At 43.5% G+C, this 26,061-nt stretch overlaps 1 protein-coding gene across 5 annotated transcripts in view; it reads right to left on the bottom strand.

The window, feature by feature from the left end:
* Window positions 1-476: 476 nt before the first annotated feature.
* The window catches only part of eva1c (eva-1 homolog C (C. elegans)), a 169,548-nt gene continuing 143,963 nt past the window's right edge, over window positions 477-26,061 (bottom strand). For all 5 annotated transcript variants that reach the window (XM_068041065.1, XM_068041068.1, XM_068041069.1 and 2 more), the window contains 3 exons: window positions 7,141-7,215; window positions 5,953-6,045; window positions 477-1,256 (listed from right to left, as the gene is read on the bottom strand). In XM_068041065.1, coding sequence (XP_067897166.1) covers window positions 850-1,256; window positions 5,953-6,045; window positions 7,141-7,215 — 575 coding nt within the window. In that variant the 3' untranslated portion in view covers window positions 477-849. The remainder of the gene's footprint in view (window positions 1,257-5,952; window positions 6,046-7,140; window positions 7,216-26,061) is intronic.

Raw genomic sequence — 26,061 nt, 5'->3', positions numbered from 1 at the left:
GATAATACTCGCAATTTGTTAGATTCATATTTTTCAAAAAAATCAAAGGATAGGTTTTGACTGTAAGTATGTTCCTTAAGACCATCTTTAGCATTATCTGCACTTTGTAGAACACAACATGACATACAACGGGGTTACTGTGATATTTAAATGTCAACAGGTGTGTTTGCTCCTCAAACAAAGTATTATCATCAAATCTCAGCAAGTGAAAAGAAAAGTGACATTTCTATACAAAAGTAGTAGACTGGAAGAATCAATATTTACATTGCTGCCTACTTGCAATTAGATATATTCAAAGTGTTCAATGATAATTTGATATGATCGTAACAATATTTTTAGTGGAAAGATCATATTCATTGTAAGGTCACGGTACACTGAAACCATTCTCTGGTCCTTTATCTTTTTGTTATTTTTATTCGGCCTATGAGTAAAATGTACACCAATAAACCTAAGGAATCTGATTTGATCAAAGTGGAATACATTTATTTTAGAATGGTTATGATGAATGACTAACCTGATCCAATATTGAGATGTTTTGATTTATACAGTGTTTCGAAAATTTTAAATTTACAGTAAACTAGATGAATTAATAAATTGTTCACAGTGCTTTCCCTGAAGCTGAGGTCTGGCCAAAAGATTTCACCCTGTTTAAAATATTTACTTGTGACTTCACTTAACACATTTTACAATAAATCAATTTCCTTCATAGAAGGAACCTGTAACTAAAAAGCGATCAATAGAAATAAAAAATAAAAAGTACTTATTAGTTAAAATAGAGGCTATGTTGTGACATGTCCACCATAGCAAATTGTCAATGCCACTGCTTGATGACTTTGATATCCTTAATTATCAATAATACTGATTAAGGTTCCTTATGACAGGCAGTTCTAAACCTCCATTCATCCAGATTTCCTGTATTATCCTATCTCGACGTTCTATCCGCTCAGCTATTTCTGCTGCTTCTGTACTGTTGGATCCTATCGTCCCATAAAGTTTTGTTAATCCTTCAAAAGTAAAGTCCGAGGAACTTTCTTCATCATCATCATCATCACTACTTTCATCTTCATCATCATTGGTGTTGTCCTCATTATCATCCTCATCCTGACAACAGTCCACTTTCCTATCATTAGACCTCCCGTTGCAAATTTTTTGTAGGTCTGGTCTGCAGGACACTCGAATCACTATTGCACACATTGTGAAGATCAAGCCAATGCAGACACTGGATACAAACAACAAACCAACCATTTCTGGGTTACCTGCAAAAACACAAAAACATTGTGCAAACATATAATACAAGGATCCTAGATATAACTCAATTTATGGAAAAATAACAAAAAGTTGCTCTTCAAAGATCTGGAAATATTGTTCAATATAATGAAATGGTTCCAAGTATAATTTATGAAAAGATGTGCATTTAATTCAGAAGTCTATACAGTGAAGATAGACACACTAGCCAATCATGGGAAGCATCATATCAAAGTACTATATTTAATGTCATGCACCACACCTCAGGAATGATATATTGGATATGGAGGGGATGCAGCATAGATTCACCAGAATTAAACCAGGGTTAAAAGGATTAAATTATGAGGACAGGTTGCTTAGAATAGGCTTAGATTCCATTGAGTATAGAAGGTTAAAGGGTGATCTAATTAACATGTTTAAGATGATGACAGAATTTGATAGGGTAGATAGAGCGAAGCTATTCCCTCCAGTGGGGGGAGTCCAGAACAAGGGGCATTACCTTAAAATTAGAGATAAGCCATTCATGGGTGATGTCGGGAAGCACTTCTTCACACAAAGATTAGTGGAAGTTTGGAACTCCCCCAAAAACAGAGGACAGTTGAGAATTTCAAAACTGCAATTGATGGATTTTGTTAGGTTAAGGATATTAAAGGATATGGAACCAAAGTGGGTAAATGAAAGGTTTTGATAGAGTAAATAAGGAGCAATTGTTTCCACTGACAAGATCATCAGTAACTGAGGGCACAGATTTAAGGTAATTGACAAAAGAACTAGAGGGGAGATGAGTAGTTACTTGTAAGCAGCAAATTGTTATGATCTGGAATGCACTGCATGAGAAGGTGGTGGAAGCAGACTCAACAGCAACTTGCAAAAGGGGATTGGATATATATTTGAAAAGGAAAATTTTGTAGGTCCACTGGGGAAAGAGCAGGGTAGTGAGGCTAATTGAATAGCTGTTCCAAAGAGCCAGCACAGGCATGATGAGCCAAATGGACTCCTTCTGTGCTGTATGATTCTGTTATTCTAAATGGAGTTAAGATACAGATCAGCCATAATTTTATTGAATGGTGAGGAACAGGCCTGAGGGGCTGAGTGACCTACTCCTGTTCCTATGTTCCAATGCATCACAATCAATCCCAATATTGCCCTTAGTCAATGTCAATACATGCACTATCCAGTAGGGGATAATGATATCGATCAGGGGCAGGTCTGCTGAGGCCAGCTATAGAATCATACAGGAACATACGATTCTATAGCTCAAATAAAAGCCATTATAGTCTGGAATAAGTTAACACATCGTTAACAGTTTTCTTGGAGAGCATCATGAGATATGTGTGTTTTTCTTAGGAAACAATCAACATGAGATCTTATCGTTTCTTAAGAAACAATAGTACAGAACTTGATGGAGCAGGGCATCTCATGGCATATTCTGTTAGACTTTTTCCTGAAACCTTCAGCTCAAAATTCTTTTTGTGCTCTAACTTGCTGGAAGTGAAAGCTGATAACTGCATGGTGAGGGTAACACGGCATCTGGGATCTTAGTGAACTGTGGGACCAACAGCCTATCTCCTTAACCAATGTGAATTAAAGATTGAGGAATAGACAGAGGAATAACTGTGAAGGAAGGTGAATTACAGTGGGAGACTTCAAGTCAAATCAGGTGCAAAAAGAGAAATAAAAAGAGGAGATATTGGATTAGGAGCAAGAAGAAAAAAAGGGACAGAAAGTAAAAATAAGAAAAAAAATTAAAGGTTTAAACTTTGTAAATCTCCAACAATTAAGTACCTGATGGAATGAAACTCCACAGTTTAAATTGTTCACTTTCTGGGTCATAGAGGTTGATTGGCAATTACTAATAATTATCACTTGTTAAAGGAACATATGAAATAGGAGCAGCAATAGGTGTTAAAAGCAAAATACTGCAGATGCTGGAAATCTGAAATAAAAACAAAATGCTGGAAATACTTTTTGTTTTATTGCAGCAATAGGTGATATGTTCCCTCAAGCCTGCTCCACCATTTACTAAGATCCTGGATGATCTTTACCCTCAACTTCATTTTCCCACCTAGTTCTCATAACCCATATCCCTTGATTTGCCAGAGTTCAAAAATCTATTAATTTCAACCTTGAACATACTCAACGACTGAGCATCCACAGGCCTCTGGGGTAGAGAATTCCAAAGAGTCACAACCCTCTGAATGAAGGAATTTCTCTTCACCTCAGTTTTAAATGATCAATTCCTTACCCTGAGACTATGTCTTCTATTTCCAGACTCTCCACTCAGGGGAAACAACCCTTCAGAATCTTATATGTTTCAATGAGATCACCTCTCATTGTTCTAAACTCTGGAGAATTTAGGCCCATTCCACTCAATCTTTCGTCATAAGACAACCTTCTCAGCCCAGGAATAAATCTCATTATCCTTTGTTGCACTCCCTCTAAGACAAGTATATCCTTCCTTACCTAAGTATTGTCTCACCAAAGCTCTATATAATTGCAGCAAGACTTCCTTAGTCTCTTACTGCAACTCCCTTGCAATAAAGGCTAACATAGCTTCCTAATTGCTTGCTGTTGCTGCATTTTAACTTTCTATGATTCATGTACAAGGATACTCAGATCCCTCTAAATCATACTTACTAATCTCTTACCTTTTAAAAAAAATTCCGCTTTTCCATTCTTCCTACTAAAGTGGATAATTTCACACTTCCCCACATTATATTCCATCTGCCACCTTCTTGCCTAATCACTCAACAAGTCTATATTCCTTTGCAGCTTCTTTCCATGTTCCTCACAGATTACTTTCCCACCAAGTTTTGTATTGTTGCATATTGGTCCCTATCTAAGTCACTAATATAGATTTTAAAGCACTGATCCTTGTGGCACTCCACTAGTTACATCCTGCCATCTTGAAAATGACCTGTTTATTACTACCCTCTAATTTCTGTGCATTATAAAATTCTTAGAGGGCTTGACAGGGTAAATGCTGAAAGGCTGTTTTCCCTAGTTGTAGAGTCTAGAACTCGGAAGCATTATCTCAGGATAAGGGATCAGCCATTTAGAACTGAGATGAGGAGACATTTCTTCACTCAAACGGTTGTGAATCTTTGGAATTCTCTACCCCAGAGTGTTGTGGATGGTCAGTTGTTGAGTATATTCAAAACTGAGACGGATAGATTTTTGGGGACTAAGGGAATAAAGGAGTATGGAGATAAGGCGGGAAAGTGGAGTTGATATAAAGTTGAGCCATGAACTTATTAAATGATGGAGCAGGCTCGATGGCCATATGGCTTACTCCTGCACTTATTTTTTAAGTTCTTATGTTCTTGATTCAGAATGGGATGTTAGGCATGTAACAGTTTTTATGCAAATACGGAGACAGGGAAAGGGGTGGGAGGAGGATGCAGGGAGCAAAGAACAAAAGGGAAAGCCTGTGTTTGGGTGGAAAGTTGCAGTGATTAAATTACATAAGGGATGATGGTGCAAGGCAAAACAGGATAGTAATGGGACAAGTAAACATAATTAAAGATGGGTCTAGTGGAGCCATAGCAGAACATTTACCAGCACCTGCTGTCTGAAAAAGTAAGAGCACTGGTTATGATCTGAAGTTATTGAAATCAATGTTGAGTCCAGAAGGTTGTAAAATGTCCAATACAAAGATGAAATGCTGTTCCTTGACATTCTGTTTCATTGGAACAGTGTAGGAGACCGAGGACAGATAGCTCAGAGTGAGAGTGGGACAGAGAATTAAATTGGCAAGAGACTAGAAGCTCAGAGTCACGTTTGCAATGGAGGTGTTCAGCAAAGTGATCACTCAATCTACGTTTGGTCTCCCCAGTGTACAGGAGACCACATTGTGAGCAGCAAATGCAGTATACTAAATTGAGTGAAATACAAGTAAATTGCTGTTCCACCTGGAAGGAGCTGGGAATGGAAGATGTGGAAGGGCAGGTGTTGCATCTCCTCTACTTGCACAGGAAGGTGCTGTGGGAAGGGAAGCGGATATTCAGGGTGAAGGCAGAATGGACCAGGGTGTCGTGGAGGGAATTGTCCATTCGGAATACCGAAAGGGACTCTTCAGTTGCACAATGATTTCACAAAGTCATTTTGTAGGAAGACCTTCTTTTGTCTTCAGCGGTAGTTATTAGAAAGACCCAAGGCTGTGGTGAAACAAAATAAATACATTATAAACCCTGGACTAATTTGAACACAAAATATCTACTCTCTGTATGTATTTATCAAACAGCAACAGCAGCTCCTGGGGCTGGACTCAAGTTATGTCTTCATATAATCATAGAATTTTACAGCACAGAAGGAAGCCATTCACCCATCATCCAGTGCTGGCTGTTTAAAAGAGCTCTCCATTTAATCACATTGTTCTATCCTTAATTTTTTTTTTAAATTATCGGCATTTTAAAAAAAGTGATTATAGATTATGCTTCCATCATTGTTTGGGTAAGGTATTTGATGTCCTAACACCCTCTGAGTATGAAATAATCTCTTTTTGTTTAAGCCTTAAATTTTAGCCTTAATGTTATGCTGCCAATAACCAACTCACTGACAGTAGGAATAGTTTTTCCGTTTCCTTACCAAACCCTTTGGAATTTTGATCAATTCTATCAGATCTTCAAGGATCACCCATATTGAAGCACCATGAAATACACTATTACCCCATATCAATTAACATACACTAAAATACTGTATACCTACTTTTGATGTAAGCAAATATAACCAGAGTGCTGATAACAATTTTGCCTCCTTTCATTGAAAACCTTGATTCTTGAGGACCCAAGGACCTATTGGCTATATATGCGAAAAGATAAAAAAAAATTAACAACTATCTGTAAGAGAGGAGCTTGCATCTCAAAGTGTTTTACATGCAATGAATTCCTTTAAAGTGCAGTGGCAGTCAACATGTCAACAAACATGGCACCTAGCAAGATTCCACAAACAGCAATAAGATAAATCATCAGTTCATCTGATTTCTTTTTAGCGGTGTTGCTTGAGGAAGCAACTTTAGGCTGTATATTGGGAAAATCTCTCTTTGAATAATGTCACAGGATCTTTAGTGTTCATCTGAACCACAAGTACAAGGAAAGTCATTGTAAGGCAACAAAAAAAGAAAACATTACCTTTAGACATCCAGCACACATCTGCAAGAGCTTCATTAGAGATAGAAAATCCATGCCAATACAGCCCTTGATTTCTTACATTTCATGCAGAATTCCCACCCAGTACTATGCCTGCTCATTAGAGTTCAGTCTGGTTCTTGCATAACGGGAAGGGATCTCTCAAAGTTAGATTGCACCTTTCATTCTTCTGCCATTCTATTTAAAGTTATAGGGATCGAGTTCAGTGCTGACCTCTTACTGGAGCTAACAGACAAGAATAAAGAAGACTAAAGATGGGATGGCAAAGAAATTCAGATTGCAGCAGGTCTGCTACTACCCAAGCAGCTATGTCTACAGGTTAAGGCAGAGCGACCAAGCAATGTCAGAGGAGAACTGCATTTACAGATTCAATAGGAAGGCTGTTACAGAACTCTGACCTTTGAAACAAGGATACCTGCAGCCAAATTGCATGCATTATCAATGACAGTCAAGTTAACTATGGTCCTCCAATTTAGATTCTTCTATGCCACCACAGAATATATCTACAATATAAGCCAATTTGCTGTACACAGATGTGCCAAGCGGTGACTGATGTGCCATTCCCTGTCGACAAGCATATTAGAGTTTCTACCCTGATGTAATAAAATGGCTCCTGTTGTGTGTGCATTTTTTGCTTATTGGTTAGTTATGTATAAATGATGTATCAAAGAATGCCAGTAAATGTTCCAAATTACAGTGTTACCAGTGATTGAGCCTCTATGGAAATGGCAAAAGATGGTAAACCTACCATTTTCATTATAAACCCATGAAGGCGTGAGACCAGAGAAACTCGGATCAACTTCCTGTAGCAACAATTTTGAAACTGAAAAAGATTTAAAAATGAAGCTTCAGTTGTATTAAAAACCAGCAATTGCAGCCTTTGCCTCTTAATGTAGCTTATGAACCATACAATATTCTCAGACCACCCAGTGGCATAGATTGTTTTCTACTGGTATATTTTAGAACCAGCTATGATGGATGCCAAGGTTTTGGGGTTTTTGCATCAGTTGCTTTCAGGTTCTGCATTACTGATAAGTGACCCTTATGAACTGTTCAATATCTAGTTAAGCAACAACATGACCTAAGGATTGTAACACAGAAACCTTGCTCCATGAGCTACTGAGAATTTGCACATACTGCCATGTGCAGACTGAAAAGTATTCCACCAAGAATACTGAGGATACAAAGCAGGTCAGAAGTCGGGAATTCTGCACCAAATAACTCAGCTCCTGACTCCCCAAAGCCTTTCAACCATCTACAAGTCAGGAGTGTGATGGAACAGTTCCCACTTGTCTGCATGAGTGCAGCTCCAGTAACAGTCAAGAAGCTCGATGCCATCTAGGACAAAGCAGCCCACTTGATTGGCACTGTTATGACCGAGGCGGGAGGAGTGCACTGTTAATTCAGTCCCACTTCTCCACAGGTCACAACACATTATTTAAAATTTTCCCACTTACTAATACAGGCAAATCATATACACTATTTTCCCCAGAATTACCAGGTTTCTTTACTGAACAACAAAATTAGCAGTTTATTAGAAAACAGGTCTCAACTAGTAATGAAGTAAAACATAAACACACAAATGTAAATTTTTTTAAGTCCCAACATTAAATTTTAAAGTCCCCTTTTTTACCTTAGCATCTCACACTCATGCACACACACACATACATGTATACTGGTTAATTGAAAAAATAAAAAGGGATTTTTGGATCAGAGCTCAGTTACAGACAAAAAAAAAACACCCAGGCAGATCACTTGCCCACCCCTGAAAAAAAACAGAAGATGAGACATGCTGCACCAAAACTGGCATACAGTCCAACCTCAGAGCACATGCAGACAGGCCATCGAGATCCCCCAGAACAGTTCTCTTCAAGTGGCGCCGAGAAGCAACTCTAGCAGGCCCTCCTCAGAGACAGGAGATGAGATGAAACGACACAACGTTTTTATGGAATTGCTGGAAAGCGAGCTGGGTCGTAGCCTTTTCTCCTTCCTTAACACTTCAGCAGACTTGACTTTATCTCCTTCCAGAAGGTAAAACACACTCACACTGACAAACAACAAAAAAGCTTTTCAGTTTTCTGCCCATTCCCGGTGCTCTGCTGCTACTGGGCTTGTCCAATCAAAGGGGCACTTGTCACTTCTCTGCCCCATTACCAGGATTTCTGTTCTATCTCCAACCCGAGTCATGTGACAAACAGCAACATTGTTGCCAATCCGGCTCTTTCAATGTCCTCTTGACAGCTCTCTTTTTAAAAAAAACTTAACCATAAATTCCTTTAAAAATGTTTTTAACAAAAAAAAGAATCACTTTCGTAACAGCAACCCATCCTCCACCTCAAACATTCAGTCTCTCCACCACTGGAGCACTGTGGCTGCAGGATGTACTGTCTACAAGATGCACTGCAGCAATTCACTAAGGTTCCTTTAACAGCACCTTCCAAACCAGTGACTTCAATCACCTAGAAGGACAATGGAAATAGGAGCATCGGAATACCACCACCTGCAAGTTCCCCTCCAAGTCACACACCACCCTGACTTGGAAGTATATTGCTATTCCTTCATGTCTCTGGGTCAAAATCCTGGAACTCCCTACCTAATAGCATTGCGGGTGTACCTATACCACATGGACTGCAGCTATTCAAGAAAGTGGCTCACCACCACCTTCTCAAGGGCAATTAGGGATGGGCAATAAATGCTGGCCTTGCCAGCGATACCCACATCCCATGAATGAATAAAGTGCAGGTCTTCACCATCTGCAAACATGTAGTAATTAAGGCACACCCAGATCACTCTGGAGTATTCAACTGCAAGGGCTTCCACTCCATCGATGAGCAGCTGGTGTACAACCAAAAAATGTTTATGTAGGTGTGTGCAAGATTCCCAGGCAGCTGCAATGATGCTTTTGTCCTGCAGCAGTTCACCATCCCTGATCTTGCCCCACCTTGAAGCAATCATGTTGACTGGCTGCTTGGAGACAAGGGATAACCACTTAAAATAAAAACAAGAAATGCTGGAACCACTCAGCAGGTCTGGCAGCATTTGTGAAAAGAGAAGCAGAGTTAACGTTTCGGGTCAGTGACCCTTCTTCGGCTTGGGTCACTGACCCGAAACGTTAACTCTGCTTCTCTTTTCACAGATGCTGCCAGACCTGCTGAGTGGTTCCAGCATTTCTTGTTTTTATTTCAGATTTCCCGCAGTTTCGGTGACTGCAGCGTTGATAGCAACGGAGGTGCGTGAACGGGCTTACAGCTGTGAAGTCAATTTCAGCGTAAGTTTAAAAGTGAATTCCCTTTTGTTTTCGGAGGACCAGGGGACTGCTGGGTAAGGAAAAAGGTATATATTTGTGTGGTTTAGAATCTCTTTCTTTTAGTTTCGGTGACTGCAGCGTTGATAGCAACGGAGGTGTGTGAACGGGCTTACAGCTGTGAAGTCAATTTCAGCGTAAGTTTAAAAGTGAATTCCCTTTTGTTTTCGGAGGACCAGGGGACTGCTGGGTAAGGAAAAAGGTATATATTTGTGTGGTGGCTGTACCCGAGACACTACACGTGTAGTGTCTCCCACCCACCCTCCTCCTCTAACCATAAAAAAAGGACTCTGGTGTGTTGATAAGGTAAGCTTTTTATTTAGGAAGTTCTGTCCGTTGGATTGCTAACCTAACAAGTTTTGACTTTTTGTTTTTTTTGGTTTTTCAGTAGATTTGTTGGGAATTTGGAATAGTGGGAATGGAGGTTAAGGCAGTTGCATGTTCCTCCTGCAGAATGTGGGAGGTAAGGGTCGCCAAGAGTGTCCCTGCTGACTGCATCTGTGGAAAGTGCACCCAACTCCAGCTCCTCGAGAACCGCGTTAGGGAACTGGAGCTGGAGCTGGATGAACTTCGGATCATTCGGGAGGCGGAGGAGGTTATTGAGAGGAGTTATGGGGAGGTAGTCACACCTCAGGTAAAAGAAGTAGGTAGATGGGTTACCGTCAGGGGAAGGAGAGGGAACCAGCAGGCAGTGCAGGGATCCCCTGTGGCTGTTTCCCTCAACAACAGGTATACCGTTTTGGATACTGTTGCGGGGGAAGACTTACCAGGGGTAAGCAATGGGGTACAGATATCTGGCACAGAGTCTGTCCCTGTTGCTCAGAAGGGAAGGGGGAAGAGGAGCAGAACATTAGTCATTGGGGACTCCATAGTTAGGGGAACAGATAGGAGGTTCTGTGGGAACGAGAGAGACTCACGGTTGGTATGTTGCCTCCCAGGTGCCAGGGTTCGTGATGTCTCGGATCGTGTTTTTGGGATCCTTAATGGGGAGGGGGAGCAGCCCCAAGTCGTGGTCCACATAGGCACCAACGACATAGGTAGGAAGAGAGATGGGGATTTAAGACAGAAATGTAGGGAGCTAGGGTGGAAGCTTAGAGCGAGAACAAACAGAGTTGTTATCTCTGGGTTGTTGCCCGTGCCACGTGATAGCGAAGCGAGGAATAGGGAGAGAGAGGAGTTGAACACGTGGCTGCAGGGATGGTGCAGGAGGGAGGGTTTTGGTTTCCTGGATAATTGGGGCTCTTTCTGGGGTAGGTGGGACCTCTACAAACAGGATGGTCTTCACCTGAACCAGAGGGGTACCAATATCCTGGGGGGGAGGTTTGCTAGTGCTCTTCGGGGGGGTTTAAACTAATTCAGCAGGGGAATGGGAACCTAAATTTTAGTGCCAGTGTACAGGATGTTGAGAGTAGTGAGGTCAGGGATATGGTTACAAGGACGCAAGAGGGCACTGGCAAGCAAGAACCTGGTTTAAAGTGTGTCTATTTCAACGCCAGGAGCATCCGGAATAAGGTGGGTGAGCTTGCAGCATGGGTTGGTACCTGGGATCTCGATGTAGTGGCCATTTCGGAGACATGGGTAGAGCAGGGGCAGGAATGGATGTTGCAGATTCCGGGATTTAGATGTTTCAGTAAGAACAGAGAAGATGGTAAAAGAGGGGGGGGGGTGTGGCATTGTTAATCAAGGAGAGTATTACAGCGACAGAAAGGACGTTTGAGGACTCGGCTACTGAGGTAGTATGGGCTGAGGTTAGAAACAGGAGAGGTGAGGTTACCCTGTTGGGAGTCGTTTATAGACCTCCGAATAGTTCCAGAGATGTAGAGGAAAGGATAGCGAAGATGATTCTCGACAGGGGTGAGAGTAACAGGGTAGTTGTTATGGGGGACTTTAACTTTCCAAATATCGACTGGAAATACTATAGTTCGAGTACTTTAGATGGGTCAGTTTTTGTCCAGTGTGTGCAGGAGGGTTTTCTGACACAGTATGTGGACAGGCCAACCAGGGGCGATGCCACATTGGATTTGGTACTGGGAAATGAACCCGGCCAGGTGTTAGATTTAGATGTAGGTGAGCACTTTGGTGATAGTGATCACAATTCGGTTAGGTTTACCTTAGCGATGGGCAGGGACAGGTATATACCGCAGGGCAAGAATTATAACTGGGGGAAAGGAAATTATGATGCGATTAGGCAAGATTTAGGATGCGTAGGATGGGGAAGGAAACTGCAGGGGATGGGAACAATCGAAATGTGGAGCTTATTCAAGGAGCAGCTACTGCGTGTCCTTGATAAGTATGTACCTGTCAGGCAGGGAGGAAGTTGTCGTGCGAGGGAGCCGTGGTTTACTAAAGAAGTTGAAGCGCTTGTCAAGAGGAAGAAGAAGGCTTATGTTAGGATGAGACGTGAAGGCTCAGTTAGGGCGCTTGAGAGCTACAAGCTAGCCAGGAAGGATCTAAAGGGAGAGCTAAGAAGAGCAAGGAGAGGACACGAGAAGTCATTGGTGGATCGGATCAGGGAAAACCCTAAGGCTTTCTATAGGTATATCAGGAATAAAAGAATGACTAGAGTTAGATTAGGGCCAATCAAGGATAGTAGTGGGAAGTTGTGTGTGGAATCAGAGGAGATAGGGGAAGTGTTAAATGAATATTTTGCGTCAGTATTTACAGTAGAGAAAGAAAATGTTGTTGAGAATACTGAGATTCAGGCTACGAGGCTAGATGGGATTGAGGTTCACAAGGAGGAGGTGTTAGCAATTTTGGAAAGTGTGAAAATAGATAAGTCCCCTGGGCCAGATGGGATTTATCCTAGGCTTCTCTGGGAAGCTAGGGAGGAGATTGCAGAGCCTTTGTCCTTGATCTTTATGTCGTCATTGTCGACAGGAATAGTGCCGGAAGACTGGAGGATTGCAAATGTTGTCCCCTTGTTCAAGAAGGGGAGTAGAGACAGCCCTGGTAATTATAGACCTGTGAGCCTTACTTCGGTTGTGGGTAAAATGTTGGAAAAGGTTATAAGAGACAGGATTTATAATCATCTTGAAAAGAATAAGTACATTAGAGATAGTCAGCACGGTTTTGTGACGGGTAGGTCGTGCCTCACAAACCTTATTGAGTTTTTCGAGAAGGTGACCAAACAGGTGGATGAGGGTAAAGCAGTGGATGTGGTGTATATGGATTTCAGTAAGGCGTTTGATAAGGTTACCCACGGTAGGCTATTGCAGAAAATACGCAAGTATGGGGTTGAAGGTGATTTAGAGCTTTGGATCAGAAATTGGCTAGCTGAAAGAAGACAGAGGGTGGTGGTTGATGGCAAATGTTCATCCTGGAGTTTAGTTACTAGTGGTGTACCGCAAGGATCTGTTTTGGGGCCACTGCTGTTTGTCATTTTTATAAATGACCTGGAAGAGGGTGTAGAAGGGTGGGTTAGTAAATTTGCAGATGACACTGAGGTCGGTGGAGTTGTGGATAGTGCCGAAGGATGTTGTCGGGTACAGAGAATTAGAATTAGAATTAGAATATTACAGCGCAGTACAGGCCCTTCGGCCCTCGATGTTGCGCCGATCATCTGACCTACACTATTCCATTTACATCCATATGTCTATCCAATGACCACTTAAATGCCCTTAAAGTTGGCGAGTCTACTACTGTTGCAGGCAGGGCGTTCCACGCCCCTACTACTCTCTGCGTAAAGAAACTACCTCTGACATCTGTCCTATATCTTTCACCCCTCAACTTAAAGCTATGTCCCCTCGTGTTTGCCATCCTCATCCGAGGAAAAAGACTCTCACTATCCACCCTATCTAACCCTCTGATTATCTTGTATGTCTCTATTAAGTCACCTCTCCTCCTCCTTCTCTCTAACGAAAACAACCCCAAGTCCCTCAGCCTTTCCTCGTAAGACCTTCCTTCCATACCAGGCAACATCCTAGTAAATCTCCTCTGCACCCTTTCCAAAGCTTCGACATCCTTCCTATAATGCGGTGACCAGAACTGCACGCAATACTCCAGGTGCGGCCTCACCAGAGTTTTGTACAGCTGCATCATGACCCCGTGGCTCTGAAACTCGATCCCCCTACTAATAAAGGCTAACACACCATATGCCTTCTTAACAGCCCTATTAACCTGGGTAGCAACTTTCAGGGATTTATGTACCTGGATACCAAGATCTCTCTGCTCATCTACACTACCAAGAATCTTCCCATTAGCCCAGTACTCTGCATTGCTGTTACTCCTTCCAAAGTGAATCACCTCACACTTCTCCGCATTAAACTCCATTTGCCATCTCTCAGCCCAGCTCTGCAGCCTATCTATGTCCCTCTGTACCCTACAACACCCTTCGACACTATCCACAACTCCACCGACCTTCGTGTCATCCGCAAATTTACTAACCCACCCTTCTACACCCTCATCCAGGTCGTTTATAAAAATGACAAACAGCAGTGGCCCCAAAACAGAACCTTGCGGTACACCACTAGTAACTAAACTCCAGGATGAACATTTGCCATCAACCACCACCCTCTGTCTTCTTTCAGCTAGCCAATTTCTGATCCAAAGCTCTAAATCACCTTCAACCCCATACTTGCGTATTTTCTGCAATAGCCTACCGTGGGGAACCTTATCAAACGCCTTACTGAAATCCATATACACCACATCCACTGCTTTACCCTCATCCACCTGTTTGGTCACCTTCTCGAAAAACTCAATAAGGTTTGTGAGGCACGACCTACCCGTCACAAAACCGTGCTGACTATCTCTAATGTACTTATTCTTTTCAAGATGATTATAAATCCTGTCTCTTATAACCTTTTCCAACATTTTACCCACAACCGAAGTAAGGCTCACAGGTCTATAATTACCAGGGCTGTCTCTACTCCCCTTCTTGAACAAGGGGACAACATTTGCTATCCTCCAGTCCTCCGGCACTACTCCTGTCGACAATGACGACTTGAAGATCAACAACAACGGCTCTGCAATCTCCTCCCTGGCTTCCCAGAGAATCCTAGGATAAATCCCATCTGGCCCAGGGGACTTATCTATTTTCACTCTTTCCAAAATTGCTAACACCTCCTCCTTGTGAATCTCAATCCCATCTAGCCTAGTAGGCTGTATCTCAGTAATCTCCTCAGCAACATTTTCTTTCTCTACTGTAAATACTGACGAAAAATATTCATTTAACGCTTCCCCTATCTCCTCTGATTCCGCACACAACTTCCCACTACTATCCTTGATTGGCCCTGTTCTAACTCTTATCATTCGTTTATTCCTGATATACCTATAGAAAGCCTTAGGGTTTTCTTTGATCCTATCCGCCAATGACTTCTCGTGTCCTCTCCTTGCTCTTCTTAGCCCTCCCTTTAGATCCTTCCTGGCTAGCTTGTAACTCTCAAGCGCCCTAACTGAGCCTTCACGTCTCATCCTAACATAAGCCGCCCTCTTCCTCTTGACAAGCGCTTCAACTTCTTGAGTAAACCACGGCTCCCTTGCTCGACAACTTCCTCCCTGCCTGACAGGTACATACTTATCAAGGACACGCATTAGCTGCTCCTTGAATAAGCTCCACATTTCGTTTGTGCCCATCCCCTGCAGTTTCCTTCCCCATCCTACACATCCTAAATCTTGCCTAATCGCGTCATAATTTCCTTTCCCCCAGCTATAATTCTTGCCCTGCGGTATATACCTGTCCCTGCCCATCGCTAAGGTAAACCTAACCGAATTGTGATCACTATCGCCAAAGTGCTCACCTACATCTAAATCGAACACCTGGCCGGGTTCATTACCCAGTACCAAATCCAATGTGGCATCGCCCCTGGTTGGCCTGTCCACATACTGTGTCAGAAAACCCTCCTGCACACACTGGACAAAAACAGACCCATCTAAAGTACTCGAACTATAGTATTTCCAGTCAATATTTGGAAAGTTAAAGTCCCCCATAACCACTACCCTGTTACTCTCGCTCCTGTCGAGAATCATCTTCGCTATCCTTTCCTCTACATCTCTGGAACTATTCGGAGGTCTATAGAAAACTCCCAACAGGGTGACCTCTCCTCTCCTGTTTCTAACCTCGGCCCATACTACCTCAGTAGACGAGTCCTCAAACGTCCTTTCTGCCGCTGTAATACTTTCCTTGATTAACAATGCCACACCCCCCCCTCTTTTACCCTCTTCTCTGTTCTTTCTGAAACATCTAAATCCCGGAACCTGCAACATCCATTCCTGCCCCTGCTCTACCCATGTCTCCGAAATGGCCACAACATCAGGATCCCAGGTACCAACCCATGCTGCAAGCTCACCCACCTTATTCCGGATGCTCCTGGCGTTGAAGTAGACACACTTTAAACCAAGTTCTTGCTTGCCAGTGCCCTCTTGCGTCCCTGTAACCTTATCCCCTACCTCACTACTCTCAACAGCCTGTACACTGGCACTGCAATTTAGGTTCCCATTCCCCTGCTGATTTAGTTTAAACCCCCCCGAAGAGCACTAACAAATCTCCCCCCCAGGATATTGGTACCCCTCTGGTTCAGGTGAAGACCATCCTGTTTGTAGAGGTCCCACCTACCCCAGAAAGAGCCCCAATTATCCAGGAAACCAAAACCCTCCCTCCTACACCATCCCTGCAGCCACGTGTTCAACTCCTCTCTCTCCCTATTCCTCTCTTCGCTAGCACGTGGCACAGGCAACAACCCAGAGATAACAACTCTGGTTGTTCTCGCTCTAAGCTTCCACCCTAGCTCCCTGAATTTCTGCCTTAAATCCCCATCTCTCTTCCTACCTATGTCGTTGGTGCCTATGTGGACCACGACTTGGGGGTGCTCCCCCTCCCCCTTAAGGATCCCAAAAACACGATCGGAGACATCACGTACCCTGGCACCTGGGAGGCAACACACCAACCGTGAGTCTCTCTCGTTCCCACAGAACCTCCTATCTGTTCCCCTAACTATGGAGTCCCCAATGACTAATGCTCTGCTCCTCTTCCCTTTTCCCTTCTGAGCAACAGGGACAGACTCTGTGCCAGAGACCTGCACCCCATTGCTTACCCCTGGTAAGTCGTCCCCCCCAACAGTATCCAAAACGGTATACCTGTTGTTGAGGGAAACGGCCACAGGGGATCTCTGCACTGCCTGCTGGTTCCCTTTCCTTCCCCTGACGGTAACCCATCTACCTACTTCTTTTACCTGAGGTGTGACTGCCTCCCTATAACTCCTGTCAATAATCCCCTCCGCCTCCCGAATGATCCGAAGTTCATCCAGCTCCAGCTCCAGTTCCCTAACGCGGTCTGCGAGGAGCTGGAGTTGGGTGCACTTCCCGCAGATGCAGTCAGCAGGGACACTCTTGGCGACCCCTACCTCCCACATTCTGCAGGAGGAACATACAACTGCCTTTACCTCCATTCCCACTATTCTAGATTCCCAATAAATCTACTGAAAAACCAAACGAAAAAAAAAGTCAAAACTTGTTCGCTTAGCAATCCGACGGACTGAAGTTTTAAATAAAAAGCTTACCTTATCAACACCCTAGAGTCCTTTTTTTTTTGGTTAGAGGAGGAGGGTGGGTGGGAGACACTACACGTGTAGTGTCTCGGGTACTGCCACTGCCCAAATAAATAGTTTTCCCCTACCCAGCAGTCCCCGGTCCTCCGAAACAAAAAAGGGATTAACTTGTAACTTACTGAAATTGACCGCTCAGCTGAAAGTCCGCTCCGCACCCCGTTCTATCAAGGCTGCTCCTCGCAAAAGACAAAGATTTTAAAACTGCCCAAATAAATAGTTTTCCCCTACCCAGCAGTCCCCGGTCCTCCGAAACAAAAAAGGGATTAACTTGTAACTTACTGAAATTGACCGCTCAGCTGAAAGTCCGCTCCGCACCCCGTTCTATCAAGGCTGCTCCTCGCAAAAGACAAAGATTTTAAAACTGCCCAAATAAATAGTTTTCCCCTACCCAGCAGTCCCCGGTCCTCCGAAACAAAAAAGGGATTAACTTGTAACTTACTGAAATTGACCGCTCAGCTGAAAGTCCGCTCCGCACCCCGTTCTATCAAGGCTGCTCCTCGCAAAAGACAAAGATTTTAAAACTGCCCAAATAAATAGTTTTCCCCTACCCAGCAGTCCCCGGTCCTCCGAAACAAAAAAGGGATTAACTTGTAACTTACTGAAATTGACCGCTCAGCTGAAAGTCCGCTCCGCACCCCGTTCTATCAAGGCTGCTCCTCGCAAAAGACAAAGATTTTAAAACTGCCCAAATAAATAGTTTTCCCCTACCCAGCAGTCCCCGGTCCTCCGAAACAAAAAAGGGATTAACTTGTAACTTACTGAAATTGACCGCTCAGCTGAAAGTCCGCTCCGCACCCCGTTCTATCAAGGCTGCTCCTCGCATAGAGGAGCATAGATAGGCTGCAGAGCTGGGCTGAGAGATGGCAAATGGAGTTTAATGCGGAAATGTGTGAGGTGATTCACTTTGGAAGGAGTAACAGGAATGCAGAGTACTGGGCTAATGGGAGGATTCTTGGTACTGTAGATGAACAGAGAGATCTTGGTGTCCAGGTGCATAAATCCCTGAAGGTTGCTAACCAGGTTAATAGGGCTGTTAAGAAGGCATATGGTGTGTTAGCTTTTATTAGTAGGGGGGTCGAGTTTCGGAGCCACGAGGTCATGCTGCAGCTGTACAAAACTCTGGTGAGACCGCACCTGGAGTATTGCGTGCAGTTCTGGTCACCGCATTATAGGAAGGATGTGGAAGCTATGGAAAGGGTGCAGAGGAGATTTACTAGGATGTTGCCTGGTATGGAGGGAAGGTCTTACGAGGAAAGGCTGAGGGACTTGAGGTTGTTTTCGTTGGAGAGAAGGAGGAGGAGAGGTGACTTAATAGAGACATATAAGATAATCAGAGGGTTAGATAGGGTGGATAGTGAGCGTCTTTTTCCTCGGATGGTGATGGCAAACACGAGGGGACATAGCTTCAAGTTGAGGGGTGATAGATATAGGACAGATGTGAGAGGTAGTTTCTTTACTCAGAGAGTAGTAAGGGCGTGGAACGCCCTGCCTGCAGCAGTAGTAGATTCGCCAACTTTAAGGGCATTTAAGTGGACATTGGATAGACACATGGATGAAAATGGAATAGTGTAGGTCAGATGGTTTCACAGGTCGGCGCAACATCGAGGGCCGAAGGGCCTGTACTGCGCTGTAATGTTCTAAAAAAAAAGTATTTTGCTTTTATAACCACTTAAAATGTGGCTGATGACACCCATGAGGAATCCAAGCAATGAGGCACAGGATTGATACAATCAAAGTCATATGACAATCAGATGTATCACTGAACAAGTCACGGCATTCTGAAGATGTGCATCAGATGCCAGGACAGATCTGGGGTTGCCCTTCATTCTGCACCAGCTAGGATGGTCCTGATATGCTGTGCTCTGCACAACATTGCACAGAAACAAAGGGCTGGATTTTAACAGCCCGCCGCCGAGCTAAAAAAAAATGCCAAACAGCTGCCGCGATCTCCTGCGCGGAAGCTCATTTGAATAGCCAGGGTGGCCCGCACCCCCCCCCCCCCCATCACGTGGAGGGGGCAGGCTGTCCATCCTTGGCAATGTCATGAGCTGCCTGTGTGCAGGCGCTGGTGCCATTTTGAAAGGGCAGCCAGTCCCGCCAGTCAATTTGAATTTTTAGAGCAGTATCCCCCAAAATTTATACAATAAATTTCTAACACCCCTTTCCCACCCCCCCCCATAACAATTACATTAACTATTTGCCCTTTCCCCCCAAAAAAATACTTACCTTTTAAATCTGACCTTCTCCCTCACCCCCCACCCCCCCCCCCCCCCCACCACCCCACACAGACTGCACAAAGTTTAAGTTCACCCCTTCCCACCATCCCCTACATCCATTACATTTATTTGACCTGGACAGGGAATCGAAGGCATGGGAGTGCTGGCCGCTGCGCTGAAGATCGTGGTGGACCCGGAAGATTTAAGGTAAGTTGAGTTAAATTTATGCATGTCAGTAATTTGAAACTTTAAAGTCAGGTCCATTGACCAGTGGCAGGGGAACTGCCACGGAGCCTCTCCGTCGCCATGAGGATCAAGCCGGGCCCCTCCAGTGTCAGCCTCGGTGGCGGGCCACTGCCAGAACAATCATCCGGCCACTCCCCCGCTGCCCACGGAGCCCAACGTTGTGGGCTTGGTAAAATCCAGCCCGAAGTTTGGACCTGCAGGAAGAACAAGGTGCAAAGCAGAGTGCTTCTTCAGACGATTCTGAGGAGGAGGAGGAGGAGGAGGCAGAACCTGATGTGGCCAAGGCACCAGCAGCGGCGTACACATTGCTGCCCAGGATGCCGCCATATTGCAAGATTCACTTAGATTCAACCAGTCCAGCCATCTGATAGACACATGAAAAAATAGCCCTCCTCCCTGCCCACATCCCCCAATATCTACAAACAACCGAGCATCCCTTTCACAGCCCCAAATTGCTCAGCATTAATTCTTGTCAACATTCATCACAAGTGAAAAGGCCACTTGCCAGACAGCAACCAAAAATGATCAACATAGGAAAGTTGTGGAAATGAATATTTACGTGGCTCAAAAATTAAACAGAACCATAACGTACTAACATTTTATAACAAACACATGTGCATATCCTGGTGCAACTACAAATCTTTACTCTTTCTAGCACTTCAACGTGATGCAACCCTTGTGGCTTCAGCAGAGGTACAGGTAGGCAGACCCCCGATTGCTGCTTTGACTGCTGAGATGCTCTTGGCCTATGTCCTCTGGGTTTTGGAGTCCTTGAGGGCCCTGTTAAGGACTGCTCAACATGCACCTGTGTGGCAGCAGACTCTGTCACTGGGACACGAGGCAGCATATGGGGTACTGACTGGGGAGGGGCGTGGAGGGGGTGCAATGGGTGAGAAGTGGAAGCACTTTGAGCCGAGTCCCCACTTCCGTGTCTCCTTCCACCATCACTCTCATGACCCATCCACACTTCCCTGCTAGCAATGAGCTAGAGAATGCTTTGCCGCAGATCAGTGGGGTGATGAACAGCCATGGCCAAGGTTTTATAAATCTTATTTAAGGTGGCATTTGTAGGTGAAAACTATTGATGAATGCTTGCATGCACCCATTAATTTGCCACTTTTGATGCTCCATGCAGGTTGCCACTCTTTCCATGGACGAAGACATCACAAAGGCCAACGACATCGAGCCACTCATGCTTGATATGATCTCCTTAAATCTCTCTGGAAAGCCAGGCAGTACACAGCACAGTCTTAGCTCCAGCTCTAGAAGTATCCTCTTCATTGACGGCCCCCAACATTCAGTGTCTGTGTCCAGCTGTGCAGAGCTCAGAGCATCCTACGGCTTCTGCTGTCCCTGTCTCCAGCATCTGCTCTTGCTCATTTGTGATGTGTCAGTCGCCAGGTAAAAACCCAACTATCTTCCTCATCTGTCCCATCAAAGTGACAGTATCTGAGCTGGCGCAATGGTCTGCATGAGTCATGTGATGATGCACCCTCAGATTGAGTGACCTCCTCTCAGGAGTTGTCACTGCTCTGCTGCAATGGGACAGTTCCCTACATTATATTCCATCTGCCACGTCCTTGTCCGCTCACTCAACTTGTCTATATCCCTTTGCAGCCTTTTTGTATCCTCCTCACAGCTTATTTTCCCACCTAACTTTGAATTGTCAGCAAACTTGGATATATTACATTTGGTCTCCTCATCTAAGTCATATAGATTGTAATTAGCTGAGGCCCAAGCACTGATCCTTGCGGTACCCCACCACTTACAGCTTGCCAACCTGAAAATGACACATTTATTCCTACTCTGTTTTCTGTCCATTAACCAATTCTCAGTCCATGATAATATATTTCCCCCAATCCCATGAGTCTTAATTTTGTGGCACTTATCAAGTGCCTTTTGAAAATCCAAATACACTACATCCACTGCTTTTCCCTCAAACTACCCTGCTAGTTACAACTTCCAAGAATGATTTCCCTTTCATACATCTATGTTGACTCTGCGCAACCATGTTATGACATTCTAAGTGCCCTGTCCCCTGGCTGGGGAGTCCAGAACCAGGGGATACAGTCTCAGAATAAGGGGCAGGCTATTTAGGACTGAGATGAGGAGGAATTTCTTCATTCATAGGGTGGCGATTCTTTGGAATTCTCTGCTCCAGAGGGCTGTGGCGGCTCAGTCATTGAGTGTGTTGAAGACTGAGATTGAAAGATTTCTACATTTTAAAAACATCAAGGGTTATGGGGATAGTGCAGGAAAATGGTGTTGAAATAGAAGATCAGCCATGATCTCATTGAAGGGCTGAATGGCCTACTCCTGCTCCTATTTCTTATGTTCTTATGTTATCATATCCCTAATATTAGATTCTAGAATTTTCCCTACTATTGATGTTAGGCTAACTGGCCTATAGTTCCCTGTTTGCTCTCTCCGTCCTTCCTTGAATAGTGGGGTTTGTTTGCTACCTTCTAATCAACAGTGACCATTCCTGGATCTAAGGAATGCTGGAAAGTCAAAACCATTGCATCCATTATCTCTGTAGCCACATCTTTTATAATCCTAGGATGTAGGCCATCAGGTTCAGGGGATTTGTCAGTTTTTAGTCCCATTATTTTCCCCAGTGCTATTCCTTTTCAAATACTTTCTTCTTTCTTTCTTTTGGGCCTCCTTATCTCGACCTGGAGGTGGTCAGTGGTTTGTGAAGCAGCGCCTGGAGTGGCTATAAAGGCCAATTCTGGAGTGACAGGCTCTTCCACAGGTGCTGCAGAGAAATTTGTTTGTTGGGGCTGTTGCACAGTTGGCTCTCCCCTTGCGCCTCTGTCTTTTTTCCTGCCAACTACTAAGTCTCTTCGACTCGCCACAATTTAGCCCTGTCTTTATGGCTGCCCGCCATAAAGTTCCTCAGTTTTACTAGACTCTTCATTCCTCACTATTTCAGCAATGTTTATTGTGTCTTCTACCATGAAGCCAGATAGAAAGATTTCATTTAATGTCTTCGCCATTTCCTTATTCCACATTATAATTTCTCCTGTCTCTGAGGGATCTATGTTTACTTTCGCTAAACTCTCCCTTTTTACATCCCTGTAGAAGCTTTTTCAATCTGTTTTTATGCTTCTTGCTAGTTCACTCTCACATTCTATTTTCTAATTCTTTATCAATTGCTTGGTCATCCTTTGCTGAATTCTAAAACACTCCTAATCCTCAGGCTTACTACTCTTTTTGGCAACATTGTAAGCCTCTTCTTTTAATCTGATACTACTTGTTAGCTACAGTTGGACCACTTTTTCTATGGGGTTTTTATTCCTTAAAGGTAGGTGTATTAGTTGCAAATTATGAATTAATGTTTTAAATGTTGCCATTGTTTAATCTACTGTCACACCTTTTAATCTAGCATCACAATCTACTTAGCCCCTCATTCCGATGTTGAAATATAGTAACAAAAAGATTTATGGCACAGAAGGAGGCCATTTGGCCCATTGAGTCCATGCCACTTGAAAAAGAGCTATCCCTCTAATTCCACCTTGCAGCTCTTAGTCTGTAACCCTGTGGATTACAGTATCTCACATAGTTTGTTTTATTTAGGATGAAGATCATATTTCACTCGCTGCAATGATTAAATTAGCATAAGTGAGTGTTATAAGTCATGGGTCTGTCTGATATTTAATTCTGTCACTAGGTAGCTGGGAGGCCCCATCTCCACCAGCCAAGTAAGTCAAGACTCCACTGATGTCCAACGCTTCCTCCTCGGTTGCTGTCGGGTGCAAGATGGCTGGAGGGTCACCTCCAGTTCTCTGCCTCTCCTTCATGTTCTGTGCTCTCTTCTGCAAAGAGGAAAAGAAGAGACCTATGAGTGAGAGCAATGGCATGTGATAAGCAGCTAGATGGACAGCACTTGTTGAGAGTGAATGTGAGGGAAAAGCATAACATTGCATAAAGATGAAGGTGAGTGTCAGTAGCGGATGGTCAGATGAGGATGTGAGGAAGTGCAAAGACAGAGAAGAATGGGTACACCTGCAAGGTAAGTTTGTGTGCGGAATGATGTGCAGGAATAGGTTTGAGAAGGCAGAGTAAGGGGGTTGAGATGATACACACATCAGAATGTAGGTGAATGTGCCACTGTGCTCACCTCTCCTGCCCTGCTTAGGTCATTAAATCACTTTCGACTTTGAATAAAGGGGCGTGACACCACAGTCCCGCTGCTGACCTCCTCTGTGACCTCCAGCCACACCTTCTTTGTGGCACTGCCAGGCTTCTGTCTCCTTTTAGTAGGAAACAGTATCTCCCTGCAGGGCCTCGCAGCCCTCAGCATCACATCCAGGCAGGCATCACTAAAGTGAGGCACAGCCTTTTTAAATGTGAACTCCATTCTGTCACTTCCTTGTGTTCTGTTCCCAACTCCAGAATCCATCAAATTTGACATTTGCCATGTCCCTTTAAATACTGGAGTTGAAATCAGTTCACGCAGGCTGTCATCAAGCTCACTCAACCCATTTGGTCGGGAAAGCTGGATACAATGTTAATGCAGTGGCTAGATTAAAAAGCTACTGACAGTTGCGCTGCACTTGATTTTGTGTTTCCCACATGGTACAGGAATCACCACCATCCCCAGCTCCCAGCATGTCATGTTAAGTTAAAATTTAACCCTTTAATTCTGGCCTCTTGTGCACCCCTCCAGAATTACAGCGGACGGGAGGATGTAGCCCGGCATAAATTCACAGTCTTTTAATTTGTTCCATGTATTTAAAAAATATTAGTGTACATATATCAATATATATTGCATCATTGAAAATCAAAATGGTCCCCTTTCTAGAAAATGTTAAACGAACTTATTTTTTGGTTGAAGGGGGGAAAACATGAAAATAGTTACGTAATGTTTTCATATTATAAATTGTCACTAGTATAGGTAGGTGGTAGGGAAATATAGGGACAGGTGGGGATGTTTGGTAGGAATATGGGATTGGTGTAGGATTAGTATAAATGGGTGGTTGATGTTCGGCACAGACTCGGTGGGCCGAAGGGCCTGTTTCAGTGCTGTATCTCTAATCTAATCTAATGACATGAAAGACAAATGATGCAAGGCTGGATTTTAATGCGATTGCACTGTGTTTGTAAACAAATGATAAAGAAGTTTGTCTTTTCCATGAGGACACTATCCGTTTAAAGATATCACTAAGACCATGCATGTTTATATCCCGGTGGTTGAAAAAAATACTGAATGTATCCACTGGAACCTCCCATCAAAACGACCTCCCTTGATGCCATGGAATTTCAAAAATTTTACCCGTTGTGTCTTGTTGAGTGATGCATGGCATACAAAAACTCCAAGAAATCACTCGTTTCACTCCCTGAATGAATTACTATAAGGAGAGACTAGATCAAGAGCTCTGTTTAATTCACTTCAATGTGACAAGACCATCACTGTCCAAATTGACTTGGACACACACATGCACACACACACAGTTTCATTTTTTAGTGTAGCTATCTGTCACCACATCCTACCATTACTGTTGCTAATTGACAGGCATGAGAGAACATTATTTTCGTCACAGTGTGTTAAATGATGCTCATCCTTCCATAGGTATGGGTTTATTTAACGGTTTTATATAAGAATGATTAATGACCATAACAAAGCAAACTATCCAATGAAGGATATTATGTCACTTCTCAAATGTGTTGCCTGCTACAGTTGCGTTGCTTGCCGAAGAAGTGGCAATGCAACAATTTTAGGACTACAACTTATTTAAAATCTTAAGAGTAGCAAATGTATTCTTTGTCAGAACTCTAAAAAATTAAGTGCTGCAACATCTTTTGCATTGTTCTGTTGATTTTCTAGCCATTTTTCAAAAGCCTAAACAGTTTCAAACGTATGATGTAGCCAAACAGTGGTCACCTTACCAACACTAACAAGAAAATTATGAAAAAAATATCCTGCGCGTGAGCACCAACTGCTCTTCCATCTTAATAAAACTCAATCTCAATAAATAAGACATATATTGTGCATTATAATATATAACTAAGTCCTTTCTAGGAATTGAAGGTTATGCTGCTGCATACGCCTTTATTGGATCCGGAAATAGTTCTGTGACAGATGTGTTCATACAAAGTGAAGCAATTTGTTTTCCAGGATCCTATCAAATAAAGCAAAAGATGTTTTTGAAACTTGAAATCAGTGGTGGACAGATCCTAGTACTCATGTTGGGATCAAAAGTGTGTAGCTGTTAGGAGCTTATTTCTGTTATCTGTGTTTGTTGTCCTAAGGTTGCTACTTCTTTCTCTCTCTTCTCTCTGTTTCTTTCTGCTGCTCTGGTTTTCTATGTCTTCTTCTATTTCTGTATGTCTTTTTTGTTGTCTTATTTTTGGCTGAC

The sequence above is a fragment of the Heterodontus francisci genome, chromosome 10, assembly GCF_036365525.1.
Source record: "Heterodontus francisci isolate sHetFra1 chromosome 10, sHetFra1.hap1, whole genome shotgun sequence".
Classification (NCBI taxonomy): domain Eukaryota; kingdom Metazoa; phylum Chordata; class Chondrichthyes; order Heterodontiformes; family Heterodontidae; genus Heterodontus; species Heterodontus francisci.
The sequence above is the reverse complement of the archived record's forward strand: the minus strand, read 5'-3'. Positions and strand labels throughout refer to the sequence as shown.